The 14,864-nt window shown below is 42.4% G+C and overlaps 1 protein-coding gene across 7 annotated transcripts in view; it reads left to right on the forward strand.

The window, feature by feature from the left end:
* The window catches only part of PTK2 (protein tyrosine kinase 2), a 235,663-nt gene that overhangs the window by 131,880 nt on the left and 88,919 nt on the right, over positions 1-14,864 (forward strand). For 5 of the 7 annotated variants that reach the window (XM_046642323.1, XM_046642322.1, XM_046642318.1 and 2 more), the window contains 2 exons: positions 1,878-1,930; positions 13,941-14,024. In XM_046642323.1, the coding sequence (XP_046498279.1) occupies positions 1,878-1,930; positions 13,941-14,024 (137 nt within the window). The remainder of the gene's footprint in view (positions 1-1,877; positions 1,931-13,940; positions 14,025-14,864) is intronic. The other 2 variants (XM_046642320.1, XM_046642321.1) reach the window with 1 other exon arrangement.

Here is a 14,864-nt window from a genome sequence, read left to right on the forward strand (position 1 = left end):
AAAAAAAAAAAACCTCTTTGCTTGTCCATAGCCCTGTGGCCTCGTTGATGGCCAGGGTCAGGTGGCATTGTGGTCGTGACACTGGGCAGTATCTGGCACATAGTAGGTACACAGTAGCTGTCCAGGTGAGTGAAGGGGTGGCGAAACCAGCTTTCTCTTAGCTTTTAGGCAGTTTTTCACAAATTCAACAATATTTAATAGATATTTATTAATGTCCCACATCAGGCCAGGAACTAATGCTCCGAGTATCTTGAATTGTGGAAAGTCGTTAGGTGATGACTTTGAGAATTAAAAGTTACAGGAATAATAAACATAGATATAGAAGTGAGTGAAGAAGATAGTAGGTTAGAAGTGCTAGCAGATGATAGAAACACTGAATAAATCAAACTTTAAAAGAGCAGAATTTCCACAAATCATAGAGCAGGAGACACTGTTACTGCTATTGATCAGAAAAGCAGTGAAATCCATGCAATTGTGAGAAAGCTGACCCACAGCAGCACACAGAAACATGGTGTGGCGAAGGAAGACACCACAGTTCTGGCAGCAGGACACGGAAGCAAGTGACGTAGACTATTTATGCACCCTATGGCTTCCCAAGAAATACGGCTCAAAGACAGTCATAATAAGTCGTGTAGCCGCAACGGAAGAGAAAGTGGTGATTTGTCAGAAAACCACTTTAGTTAAACTTCAAAGCTATAAGATTTCAAATACTTAGAGAATTCAATAAAAGAAACTCAATTTTATGGCTTTATGCTATAATCGTTAATTATAGAGATTATACAGTTGAATATTTCTAGTTCTCAAAAATATACTATTTCTAAGTTCCAGTATTTCCTAGTGTCAATTCTACATACTAAGAAAAATTTCTATTCAGTACTTCCGTGGTAAATGTTTCTGTATCTGGAAAAAGTTTTCTTTTATAAAAAGATCAAGGTAACTGACATTTGAAGACTATGAGGTTCCTTTTTTCTCTGTGTTTTGTGCTTTCCAAAAATTTTAAACTAAACTATATTTGGATTTTTTTTTTTTTTTTTTTTTTTGGTGAGGAAGATTCTCCCACTGCCACTCCTCTTCTTTTTTGCTTGAGGAAGATTTGCCCTGAACTAACATGTGCCAGTCTTCCTCTACTTTGTATGTGGGATGCCTCCACAGCATGGCTGATGAGTGGAGTAGGTCCATGCCCGGGATCTGAAACTGAACCCGGGCCGCCAAAGCAGAGCATGTGGAACTTTGACCACTGGGCCATGGGGCTGTCCCCAATACTTGGATTTTTTTAATGTTGCTGAAACTTTTGGCCAAAATTTTATTTTGTGTGGGTGAATATGTAAAACACTGATGTTGTTGAATCATTTCATGAAACAAGTGATCAGCTTACATTAAGCTTACCTTTTTCAGTCTGTAAATAATAATAATGTTTGCCTGCTTTTTTACATGCTCTCAATGTATGAAGGACTATGAAATACTACAGTATTTCAAATTAACGTTTTAGAGAGCAAATTTCAATTCTAGATATTTTCCCCCTCCATTGTATGACTTTTGGGCATTCCCTTGCAGCCTGGCATTTAAATTTCAGACTTTATCTAACCCGTGTGCACCACATTAAATGGTTTGTGGTGTTGTAAGTCACTGTCACGAGTTCCTTCTCAGCGCGGTTCGCTGTCCTTCAGTTGTCTGTCTTAGTTTCTGATCTTTAAAACAGTGACGCAGTCTGGTTAAGTGCCTCGGGTGGTGGAATCTGATATTGTAAAAGCAGCCTTTACGATGTGAAGTCTCCAGGGGAAGTGGTATAGTCTTCCTGATCCTGGGCAGCCCGTTGGGACGAGTGGGAGTTTGTTTCCTGAGTGCGGCACTCACAGCTCTGCCCCTCTGTGTTACAGGCTGGCCAACAGCGAGAGGCAAGGTGTGCGGACACACGCCGTCTCCGTGTCAGGTGAGCGGCCAGCCCAGAGAGCCTCACGGCGGGCTGCGGAGTGGACGCGTGCGGCGGCTGTGACAGGAGGACCACTGCACGTTAGAGGTCTCCTCATCACTAGTGCGAGTACTCCTAGAGTGGAAGGAGTCTAGAATCACAAGTTAAACAGTCCAGCTGCCCCAAGTTGTACAACGTTACCCTCATTAAACACATTTAAATGTGGCTGATAGGTTTGTTTTCTAAGACGAGATATATGTCAGAAGTTATTTTTCAGTTTTAATGTCATGTTAATTTAGAGTAAAAATGCTTACTTTTGAAGTTGCCATTATAATTTATCTTTGTAATTCAGAAACAGAATATGCTTTGTATATTTATTTTTTTTTTGAGTTCAGGAAATGTGAAACATTTTTCAATGGTTTTTGTCTTTCACGATGAACATGGAGTGGTGTTTGAATATCGCTTTCTTAAAAACACAGTTAAGATACTGGCGAAAGCAGCATCTTAACTGTTGCTGGTGTGATGGGTGTGTGTACTTTCCTTGGTATGTTTTCAAAATATATGTGCCTTTTTTCCTTATTTAAAAATGTAGAAAACAGAGGAAAGGGAGGAAAAACGCATCTTTCAGGACCCAAGTTAGTGTCTTAAAGTGTGTTCACTATGTGTATATATATATAGATATAGATATGTGTGTATATCTATACACAATATTTATAATCTGTAAGTATAATAATGTAAATGTTACATTTCTAAAATAGTGAGTTCCTAATGACTCTAGTATCTGACAATCTGACTTAGAAGAAACCTAATTCTTGTTAGTTTAATTTACCTTCAGTTAATTTTTCCTGAAATTTAGTTTTGTGCTTTTGCCTAGTTGATGACTGGATTCTTGTTTAGTGTTCCTACATAGAAATGTAATTGCTTATTTTTTAATTGTGCACAAACATCCCACAAGCCCTCTCTTAAGAAATACCTGCGCTTTTATTTAGCAGAAAGAAATACTTGTGCTTTAGCAAGGATGCTTTACTGATGAATTGTGTGTGAGCGGTGTGTGTCCGAGTACCACAGCCTAAGAAATCATCGATCGCTTCCTAACAGGGGAGAGGGGTCGTGAGTGCTAGAGTGTGTGCTGTCGGACAGTGTCAGGCACCCACAGGCTGCAGGGAGCCTGGCCTGTTCTAAATCAGTGGGCAGTCTCGCTTGCCCACGGCCCTCGCTGGACTCTCCTAAGCCCAGCAGTGGCGCTCAGCATAAGTAGTGCTCAGCATTTGCTCTTGTTCAGTCCATGGTGGGAACAGGAGATTCACACGTGTAAACCAGGCCCTCGGGGAGTTTGTAATCCAGCTGGAGAGAGAAAGGCCGTGCCCTCCTGGTGAGGGTGGGGAAGGATTCTCTCTGTCAGCTCAGCTGAGTCCGGAGGAGAGAACAGTCCCTGGGCTTCAGAGGATGCTCTGTAGAAGAGGTGATGCTGGAGCCAGCGCCGAGTCCTTCCTGGTAGCACTCTGGGCCGTCTCCTTGCCGGCTGAGAGCGGTCTTAGGAGTGAGGCCCAGGAAGCGCTCGCATGCCTCGCCGCCGTGTTGCCTCGCGGAGGCGCCACAGTCTCCGGGTGGGAGCGAGCCGGGACGGCCTGTTAGCTCATAATGAAGTAAAGTGGGTCCTCACAGAACCTTCACATCTTGTTCCTTCTCCCTTTTTCCAATCCCTTTTAATCAGTGTCCTCAGTTCTTCAGGTTTTAAACCTCAGAGATTTTTTAGCAACTGATCATCATCAAACCTCTGGATTTTTACCTCTCCCAGCCAACCCCTCCCTTAGGATTCTGCCTTCGTTATTTCTTCCCAGTTATCCCTTAACTAGAAGTTCATACTTCAGTCCATTCTCTGTACTAGTTTGATTGCTGCCACATGTATATAATTTAAATAGGCAGTTCTCTGGTCAGAAACTTTCAATAATAGTTTACAATCCGTCAGGTGCAGGTTAGGCTCCTCAGCTCAGCCCTCAGAGGCCTTCCGTCATCTTCCACAGCCTCCCTTTCCAGTCCTCCCCTCTTCTCTCCTCCACGTTGTTTGCAGCCACATGAAGCTGGGGTGTGCCACTCACCCCACCGTAGCTCTGTAGTTCTGCTCGAGCTGTTCCAGAGGCCGGGATATTCTTCTCATCATCACATGTCTGAGTCTTTCTGTTCCTCAAGATCACTGACGCTGTTTCCTGTGTGACTGTCACTGTGGTAATGTGCAGATACAGGTAAAGGAAGAGTGCGGTGGGTGTGTCATGACAACACTAATGTGTTTAGGTTCCTGTTGACCTTCTCTCATTCCACCTGCTGCTCGCTCAGTTTGGTGCAGTTGGACTAACCAGTGCGGTATATTTGTATCGTCCACAAAGACTATACACATAATGTCTGAACCAGCCTGGCTGGCCAGGAGCCTCTACCTTAGACCTTAGCCCACCAGCTTTTAGGTTCATAGCTAGAAAACCAGCACTGTTACTAAATCCCAAGGTTATTTCTTTACCCAGCAACCTGGAAACCCTGCAGCATGTGGGTGTGGTACTGTCCCACTGAGGGAGAGCGCCCCGCTGCTCCTGGACCCCTGCTTCCCCTGCGTCTCCTTCCGCTGCCACGGGGCTGTTCTGTCTGCAGGCGACTGGGGTGGGGCTGCAGTCGGACTCTGTGCCAGCCGTGATGATTTGCTTTCTGTCATGCTCCATCTCATTTAACCTCTAACCCTGCAAGAGGGATATTATTCCAGTTTTACATGTCCCATTTTACATTAAATCAGTCAGCAAACACTTATGGGGCCTACTGTGTGCCAGGCACCATTCCAGATCCTGGGGTATGATAGCGAATAAAGACAGGCCCCTTCCTTTATGGACTTGACACTCTGTGGAGGAGACAGGCTAGAGACAATGAGTGAAAGTAAAGCAGGTAAATCGAGAGCAAGGGGTGGAGCTGTTTATAATTGTGGTCAAGAAATGTCTCTCTGAGCAGATGGCGTGTGGGCAGGCAACTGAATGACGTGAGAGATGGAGTCATGCAGACACCAAGGAGCTTGGCAAATCCAGGCACCAGCAGGGTAGCAGAGAGAGCGGGGATGGAGGCCCAGGAGATGCAGTGGGCAGGGTAATTGGGACTCAGGAGCTTGGCCAAGGTCACACACAGCGAAGAAGAGACAGGCCTGTTTTCATTAAGCATTTGGTGTGGTATGCACGTCGGGAGCTACTAACTTGCTTAATCCCTGTGATAGCCTCACAAGGTCTTTATCATCCCCCATTTCACAGCTATGAGGAACTGACTTCAGAGAGTAAACAGGCTTGTTCAGCGTCACATAGCTTGAAAATGATGGAGCTAGGATTGGAACTCAGGTCATTACTGCCCTCCAGGCCATATTGCCTTTCAATACCAATTAAAGGAGTTTACCCCAAGTACAGATGGAGAAGCACGTGGGAAGATGGAGAAAGTGGGACTTGTCTGACCTCCCCATTTCTGTTCACAACCAAAAAGTTCTTACCTGATCTTCAAGACCAGGTTCAGATGTCACCACCTCCTAGAAGCCTTCCCTGACTACTCTAGGACTCCTTCCCCAGAGTTCTCTAGCCCGCCATATGTCTCTCTATTATGGATAATCTTTAAATGGGTATAATTATTTTAGAAACTTTCTGTTCTCTAGACCACAACCCCGTCATAGGCAAAGACATATTCTCTTTGTCTGTTTATTGTCCAGGACATAAGTGCTTAGTAATTTTTTAAAATAAATCAGTGAATGCCTGAGCAAGGTATGGAGATGTGCTGAAACTTAGAGGACTGCATTCCGGGAGCAGGATGCGCAGAGCTGGCAATGACATCGAGAGTCACTGGACTCTCGGACGATTCCCTGTGAGCTTATCACTGCATTGTGCTGGACACTTTCCTCGGAGGTGTTGGGCAAGAGGCTTGGAGGCTAGCCAACAGGAGGAATAAGAGTCCAGATAACTTGAGACAGTTTTCAGCTCTTGGTGGATCCCTGGTTGGGAAATAAAGCAATATCCTTACATTCCAGAGACGAGAAACCAGGCTCTCATTCGTACTTCATTGTAAGGTAAATGTAGTTATTAGATCATCTTCAGTAAGATCACAGTTAGACCTGATGTTCACTGTATGGAGAATTCATCTTTCAAATCTAGACTCAGTTTCTCTATAAAAGTAACTGTGAGATGAACAGATTTATAAAAATATCTAGCAGAACAGTGCATTCCTTGGGCACATTATTCTGAGGGCCTAAAGGAATTTTTTTTAGCCTAATTATTAAGTTTTTAAGAAACTTGTGCTTATTATAGGGCTCAAGTAGAACTTAGAACTGAGAGGCCAGTGCTTGTAATAAGCGGTCTGTAAGTGTGTTCAGAGAGAGGATGTGGCCTGGATTGGGGATGGGTGCTTGAGCAGTGTTTGTATGGGTGAAATTTTCCCAGGTATAGAGATATTTCCAAGGAAAATCAATGAATAAAGCTGAATTTTAAGTATTTTGAAGGCATAAACTCTGGTTTTGGTTGGTTGGTTTTTGTGTTTTAATGCTTTGTTTTGTTTTTTAATAACCAGGCCCTGATCAAGCTGTAAAACCTTAAGTGTGACCAGAAATAGAGGATAGCACAGGTGACAGTGCCGCTGCATTGTGCACGCAGCTCTTGTGAACTGTTTGGATTATCCACGATGGGCATGGAGACGGTGAAACAGGTTCCCTCTGTTGTGTGTCCGTCATGGCAGTCGGTGCAGTGACCTCTTCCGTAGGTAGAAATGTTTGCTTTGATGGTCTCTGCCGAGCCCTTTGTGATAAACAAATGCACCACTTTCTGATGATACTTTTTCAGTATTTGTTGCAAATTAAAAAAAAATTTATTTTTTTACTTTAGAACAGATTCTTTTGGTTTAGCTGTTAATCATGCGGCATCATTTCCTTTATGTGAGATTACTTTTAGGTTTTTCAAGTTAGTTACTGAAAATTATTCTTAACTAAAATACCCTTAACAAAATAAATGTTATTTGCATTGAACTGCTTCATTACAAATTCTAAAACAACCACTTTATATAGGCAAAAGTGGTTCGTAAACTTTAAAGTTCTGCAAAATATATGGTGGTGGTGGGATATTATTCATTCATTGCTGTGTTGCTGCTTTGTAAATATGTAAGTAGTTATTTACACATGGAAGAGCTCAGAGAGCATGCCTAGCACATTTACATGTACTGTCTTGTTTAAACTTCAGGACAGTCTTCCTGGTAACATTTCCACTTTACAAATGGGGAATTAAGACTCAGAGATGACGTGGCTTGGCCTGGTTGAGATAGTAGTAAGTAGTAGAGAGTCTGATTAAAACCCAGATCTTGGGCTCCAAAACCCATTGTCTTTACGTTAGACCACACTGACTCATTCAGAAAGCTTGATGATGTTCAGTGTGGAAGGGAGGAATACCTTGGAAGAGTTTGTGTGATTCCGTTGTAGTTTTTTCCTCCATTTACCAGGAATAGCATAGTACTGACTCATTTATGACACTCTTCAGGTAAAATTCAAAAGTCTGCCCTGTATTCAAGCTTGAAAGACTTTCTTTTGTCTGGTGTACACCCTAGTTTCACTTTTGATGATGCTATGATTTACAAGGTAGTCTCTTCTGCTTTCAGTAGATTTAAAGCTTGATTTAAATGCTAGCTTTTAGGAATAAAAAAAATCAAATCAATGCTGCTGATTATTTTTATGTGCACAAAGTGGTAAGTATTGGGTGTTTTGACATGTTACTGGAAAATCTAATTTCAGCAGTCATGAATAGTGTTCTGTAATCAATCGGGTGTTAGGAGAGCCGTTTAGTCACTGACAGGCTCACAGTTGTCTCCGCCTGGGTATGGACAGGATGACTGATGGTGTTGTGCGTGCGGACGGAAGTGAGTCATCAGAATGCCCCCCTGTGCTGCCTCCTCTCTCCCAGCCCGCCCTCTCCCACCACTGTTACGTCATTCGAGCTCTCTTTGCCTCTGTTGAAATTCCGGGGGGCTACTTAATCCTGTCCCTTTCCTCTGGTCTCTAAAGGAGTTGAGAAAAATACTCTGGAGTCACATAGGTACTGAAATATCTTCAACATATGTTCTAAAGTAGTATCCTGAAGAACGGCCCGGGGCCAGACTGGCTTCTGATTCCTCACGCTGGAATTGGACTTACCCTCTCCGCTGCAGGCGTGTAGACAGACCCTTGTAGGCCTCGCTGGCAGGGAGTAGCCGGAGACACTTGCAAATGAAAAAGAGCCCAAGTGAAAAGCAGAGCAACAATGAGAACCACAAATTTTAAGGAGGATATTTATTTTTACAACTCTCCAGGCCACACACATCTGTTCCCTTAGCCGTGTGAACTTTCCAGAAGAGAGTATGCCTACCTTCTCCCTAATCACCTCCACATAATAAGGGACAATAGTGTTTCTTGAGAGATGTTGAACCAGAGCGTGTTTTTGTCTATATGAAATTATGCCTCACGATGGGCAGCGTTTGGGTAAACTTGGCTCATGAACCTTCTTAATCCTCTGGCTAAACTTTTTAACACCATATTGAGTAAACTTTAATAATTTTTTAAAAATTTGTTACTAAAATACAAGAAGCCCAAGTGTCATCTTGCTAAATTTAAAAACAAATACACTAACATCAAAAGGCCCAGTTATTTTTTTCTTCTCAGAGAAAAATTTTAAAGGAAGACTTGAAACTTTTAAAATATAAATTCTAGAATTTGATGTCAAGGCTTTTCCCCCCTAGTTGTAGCATGTCATGGCTTCATCGTAATTGTGGAACTTACTAAAATCAAACCACATGAGTCAAGACAAATATTTTGGTACTTTTACAAGCAGAAACCATATGAATGAATGGGTATTGTTATGCTTTTGAATTTTGAATTTCTTTAACTTTTTGTCATGTAAAATTTCAAACATATACAGGAGTAGAGAGAATAAAGTTATATAATGACCCTCCAGGTACTCATCACCTAGATGCAATAGCTAAAAACTGATGGCCAATCTTATCTGATGTCCAGTCTTATTTCCTCTCTACCTTTACACACTTACACAAACACATAGTCCCCATCGATTGTTTTAAAGCAAAGCTAAGGCATATTTCCTCTATAAATATTTCTAAAAGATAAAAATTCTTTTCTTAATGTTATTATATTGCAAAAATTAGTGATTCCTTTTTCTTTTCTTTTCTCTTTTTTTTTTTTTTTTTTGCTGAGGAAGATTTGCCCTAAGCTAATATCTGCTGCCAGTCTTCCTCTTTTTGCTTGAGGAAGATTCACCCTGAGCTAACATCTGTGCCAGTCTTCCACTATTTTGTATGTAGGTCACTGCCATAGCGTGGCTGTTGCTGAGTGGTGTAGGTCTATACCCAGGAACTGAACCTGGGCTGCTGAAGCAGAGCTTGCCGAACTTAACCACTAGATCGTGAGGCCGACCCCAACAGTAATTCCTTAATACCAACTATCCAGTCCGTGTTCCAGTTTCCCTGAAGACCGAATTTTTGCACTTGGTTTCATCCAGTCAAGAGTCAAACCAGCAGACTGGTTGAACTTGGCTTGTTGCATCTCCTGTCTCCTCCTGTATCTCTCGGCTAGGCCTTCTCTTTTTTTTTAATTGAGGTCATAATAGTTTATAACATTGTGAAATTTCATTTGTACGTTATTATTTGTCAGTCACCATATAAATGCATCCCTTCGCCCCTTGTGCCCACCCCTAAACCCCTTCCCCTGGTAACTGCTAATCTGTTCTCTTTGTCCCTGTGTTTGTTTATCTTCCACAAATGAATGAAATCATGTAGTGTTTGTCTTTCTCTGTCTGGCGTATTTGACGTAACCTGATACCCTCAAGGTCCATCATGTTGTTGCAAATGGGGCGATTTTGTCTTTTTTTATGGCTGGGTAGTATTCCATTGTTTATATACCACATCTTCTTTATCCATTCATCAGTTGATGGACACTGAGTTGCTTCCACATCTTGGCTATTGTGAATAATGCTGCAATGAACATAGGGGTGCAGAAGTCTCTTTGGATTGTTGATTTCAAGTTCTTTGGATAAATACCCAGTAGTGGGATAGCTGAGTCATATGGTATTTCTATTTTTAATTTTATTTATTTATTTATTTATTTTTTGAGGAAGATCAGCCCTGAGCTAACATCTGCTTCCAATCCTCCTCTTTTTGCTGTGGGAGACTGGCCCTGAGCTGACATCCGTGCCCATCTTGCTCTACTTTATATGTGGGACGCCTACCACAGCATTGCTTACCAAGCAGTGCCATGTCTGCACCCAGGATCCGAAACGGTGAACCCTGGGCCGCAGAAGTGGAACGTGTGCACTTAACCATTAGGCCACCAGGCAGGCCCCTCTATTTTTAATTTTTTGAGAAATCTCCATACTGTTTTTCACAGTGGCTGCACCAGTTTGCATTCCCACCAGCAGTGTATGAGGGTTCCTCTTTCTTTTTTCATTGCCACTTATCTGTTGAAGACATTGTGTCACTTAAGCTGTTTTTCCTCGCACTCTGGGTCTGACTGATTACACCTCTGTGATGTGTTGAATGCATTCCTCTCAGGCCTCCGTGTTCTTATGTTTCCTGTTAGCTAGTCATTAGGATCAAAAGAAGTTTGATTAGATTCGGGCTCAATGATTTGTTTTGTTTTGTTTTTACAAGAATCCATCGTAGGTGATGTACATAACATCTGGCCGTCTCTCTTTGTGCCCTTAAGGCTGATCAGTGGAATGGGTCAGTCTGTGATCCATCCATTATAAAGCTCCTTTGAGTGTTAGCAGCTACTGATGGCTTTAGCAGCTAATGACATTCACACCTAGATTTCATTAAGGGCCACAAAAAGGCGACATGTGAATTCTGCTATGTCTTCTTTATTTATTTAGCTATTATACTTCTAAAGACAACTTTCCTTCAGTAGCTGTTCACTTACCTTGAGGCATGGTTCCTACTGGAAAGACAAGAAAACTGCTTTATTCTTTCCTTTTATTTGTCAGTTTTTAAAATAATGAGTTGCCTCCCTAGCCAGATGTTGTTGTTTTAAGCATCATTATGAATTCATGGGTTTTTGTCATTGTAGGGGAGGAGGGACGTTCCCATGACCCCTCTGGCTGGATGATTTGCTAGAAGGACTGTTTTCCCAGAACACAAGACTCACCCTTCCAGGGATCTCATTGTGTTTCATGCCTTAGTTATGCTGGTAACTCCCAAACTGTCATCTCTGTCCTGGATTCTTCCCTGAACTCTAGGCTCTTGCAGCCACCTGCCATCTCACCATGTTGACTCTGATGTCTAATGAGTATCTCAAACTTAATATATTCAAAACTAACTCCTGGTCCTCCCTCCAAGCATGCTCTTCTCACTCGTCTCCTCTTAGGAGGCGGCAGCTCCTTCTTTCTGGTTGATGAGACCAAAATCTTTGGGGTGATTCTTAATGCTACTATTCTTTCTCCTGCCGTATCCAGTCCATTGGCGAAGCCTAATTGGCTCAATCCCCCAAATATATTCACAGTCCGGGTTTCCCTGCGAGCACCCTTGTCCAAGTTTACAGCACTCTCCACCTGGATTAGCGTGGTCACCTTGCAACGGCAAGTGCCCCGCGCCTGCCTCTGCAGAGCCCGCCTGCGCTTCTGCCGTTTGCTCTGCCCTGGCCCACCTTCCCAGACTTGTGCGCTGCCCTCTCCCTCTGCTCCTAGAAGGCTTTTTGCAAGTGATCCTTCCATATTTAGAGTTGCACCCCCGTAGGAAAACACTGCCTGGCCCACTTCTGCTTTGTTGTTTTTCTCCACAGCGCTTACATGTTGACGTACTACCGTGTAATTTACTTACTTTGTTTATCGTCTCTTCTCCTAGAAAATAAGCCCAATAAGGTAGGAGTTTGAGGGCCTGTTTCACTGCTGTCACCCCCACATCTACATGGTCTTCCTGGCTCATACTAGATGTTCAACAAGCGTCAGTAAAATAATCATCTTGAATAAAGTAATTTATCTTGAATAAAATAAAGAAGGATTCTAACACCTTTTTAATGTTCTTGATATTACTCAAGAAAAGTTATACTTAATTTTTTTTAATTATTTACTTTTTAAGTTAATGTAAAGAATATTCAGCTGGGTTTAAAAATAAAATAAACAGTAGAAAAATAGAAATAGCTGACACTTACGGAGTGGTCGCCCTGTGCCTAATGCCTGGGAGTCCCGTCTGCAGCTGTTTACCTAAGGAGGCTTCTGTTGCTGCCTCATTTTACAAATAGGAGACAGAAATGGAACTTGGCGACTTCTCCAGGGGCAGGGAGTAAATAGTGGAGCCAGTTGTATCTGAGTCCAAACGCATGTGCCCTGTATTTTTATTTTTTCATAATTTCACACTTAGAGAATGGTTGTAAGAGTAGTAAAATGGAGTCTCATACATTGTTTACTCAGATTCATTATGTGTTTATTTTGGCCCACTTGCTGTATCCTTCGCTCTGTTTTTTTCCTTGAACTATTTGAAAGCAAGTTGCAGACATAGTGTGCCACTTTACTTACAAATGTTTCAGTGTGTATTTCCTGAGACCAAGAATATCCTCTTATACAGTCACAGAGTAATTATCAAAATCAGGGAATTTAATACTGATGGAATGCCTTATCTTATTCAGAGTTCATGTTCTTATTTCATCCTGGCAATGTCCCATGTCCCTTACTGATGGGGGTACATTCTGAGAAATGTGTCCTTTGGTGATTCCGTCGTTGTGCGGACATGATAGAGTGCGCTTACACAGACTGGATGGTACAGCACACTACACACCTAAGCTGTGTGGCCCCAGTCTTATGGGACCACCATCATATGTACAGTCCATCGTTGACAGAAGCTTCATTGTGTGGCACAGGACTGTAGTCTTGCCCCTTGCCCAGCGATCCGTTCAGGCTGACACAGTCATTCTGTTTTCCTGTTGTTAACCAGTAAGCACAGAAAGCCGCACTCTCTTGAGTCATCACCTAGGAAATTGAGTATGTGATTTAGGGTGGCTTTTCAGATGGAGGGGGAAGATTAAATAGTAAATGTTGCTGGAATCACAGCATACCATTTGAAAATATTACTAAGTTGTATGTTTCAGTTCTTCTCGTTTGTGCTCCAAACATGTTGACAATGTCCATAAATTGTTGTCATCTTGATCCTACCCTGTATTCTGCCTGGGCCCATGCCTGAAGTCCTGATCTTTCTTGATGGTATCCTGTGGTTAAATTTTGCATGCCACCTGTGTCTTTTCTGTCACATGTTCCATGCATCTCTTGTTCTGACTTCATTTCGACATAATCTGCTGTAACTGTTGCTTCTCTGTTTTACTGAGCTGTGTGCTCCTGGAGGGCTGGGGCATGTCTTGTTGATCTGACAAGTGCCTGGTACAGAGAGAGTTGACTTTCAGATGAATTTTAAGTATGTGAATGAAGGAGTGAATGAATAAGTGATGCTTGTAGGTAGGGGGCTTTGCAACCTGTATATTCAAACATCCTCATCCCCAGTTTTTTATGTTAAGGTAATTTATTTAAGGTCTGAGTCTGTGTCTTTGCTAATGATTTGGGAGAAATGGCTCATAAAGCTCTTTCACAAATCAGGATCTGCTAGTTTTCTGCAATTTTTCTTTTTATGGTTGTACGTTAGATGTTCACAAGAATCTTGAGTTATTTATTAGTCTCTGTTTTTTGTCTTGTTTCATTTTGCTTCATTTGGTTATTTGTAGAGATACCTGTACCTTCACTTGGTTGGCTCTGTGGAGCCAGGAAACTCTCCTTATGTTCTGCTAAAAAGTTTCTATATCTAGTGTTAATCGTTGCTAAACGAGGAAATTGCATTTTAAAATAATAAAATATTTTTTAAACTCAAGTCAATCATAGTAAGAAATTGTGTGCCAGTAGTCAAATAAAAGCATTGCAATTTTGTATTTGTTTTTATAGATATGCCTTTAAATGTAACATGTTTTCTTTTGTATTGAAATAATTTGTTTCTGTTTTCTCTTTCCTCCTCCTGCCTCTTTGTAAAGGAGTCAGTCACTGCCAGCATAAAGTTAAGAAAGCTAGGCGCTTTCTCCCTTTGGTCTTCTGTTCCCTTGAGCCTCCTTCTACGGGTACTGCGCTCCTATTTGCTCAGGCTCTCTTATTAACCAGAGCGCCCCGGCAGCGGATCTAACAGAGGCTTGTAGACTGTCCTGAGCAGAGCAGAGCTTTCCTGGGTGTTGGTGTATGTGCTGTCCCCTGCCCAGCAGTGATACAGCGGGGCGAGGGTCCGCGCTGACCGTCTGGGCTGCTCTCCTGTTAGAAAATGTTCTGTTTGCCTGTTTGCTGGTTTTTAAATGCATGACTGGGCAAGAAGTAGTTTCCCAGTTTCATTTGTCTTGGTGTTTCACCCCAGGAGCCAGCAGGTACCGCATTTGCTTCGTGGGTTTCCTAATATAGCATGCAACTGAATGAAGAGAATGGTCAGAGCGAGCCCCAGTAGTCTGCTCTTCATGGTTTGGGGGAGGATGGTCAGGGATGCTGCAGAGTAGAGGCATCCAGGCCACTTGGAGAGTTTTCTGGGAAAGCAAAGATTGTTGTAATAATTGAAACAGGAATTTCTCTGAACACTGTATAAATTTAAATGAAAACTTGACCTGCCAGTGGAGCTTCAAGTGCTGTCCTCCTTGCAACTTATATGCTGGGCCTGGCCTACTGCTGCCACATGACAGAAGCCCAAGCGGCTCGTGGGAAGAGCCACGCTGAGGGCTGGTCCCTGGTTACCATTTAGTGTGCACATTAATGACTTGTTTGTTTTCATTTTTATCTACGGGGATACAAATTAGGGAGGTGGAAATGGTTTTTAACATTTAATTGTTGGAGCCAATCCATCTTATTTTGCTTCGTGCTATAGAAGCCAGCTTAAAGTCTGCAGTACTGCTGTGTAACTCTGTACAGTGTGCTGACAGCTA

The sequence above is a fragment of the Equus quagga genome, chromosome 16, assembly GCF_021613505.1.
Source record: "Equus quagga isolate Etosha38 chromosome 16, UCLA_HA_Equagga_1.0, whole genome shotgun sequence".
NCBI lineage: Eukaryota > Metazoa > Chordata > Mammalia > Perissodactyla > Equidae > Equus > Equus quagga.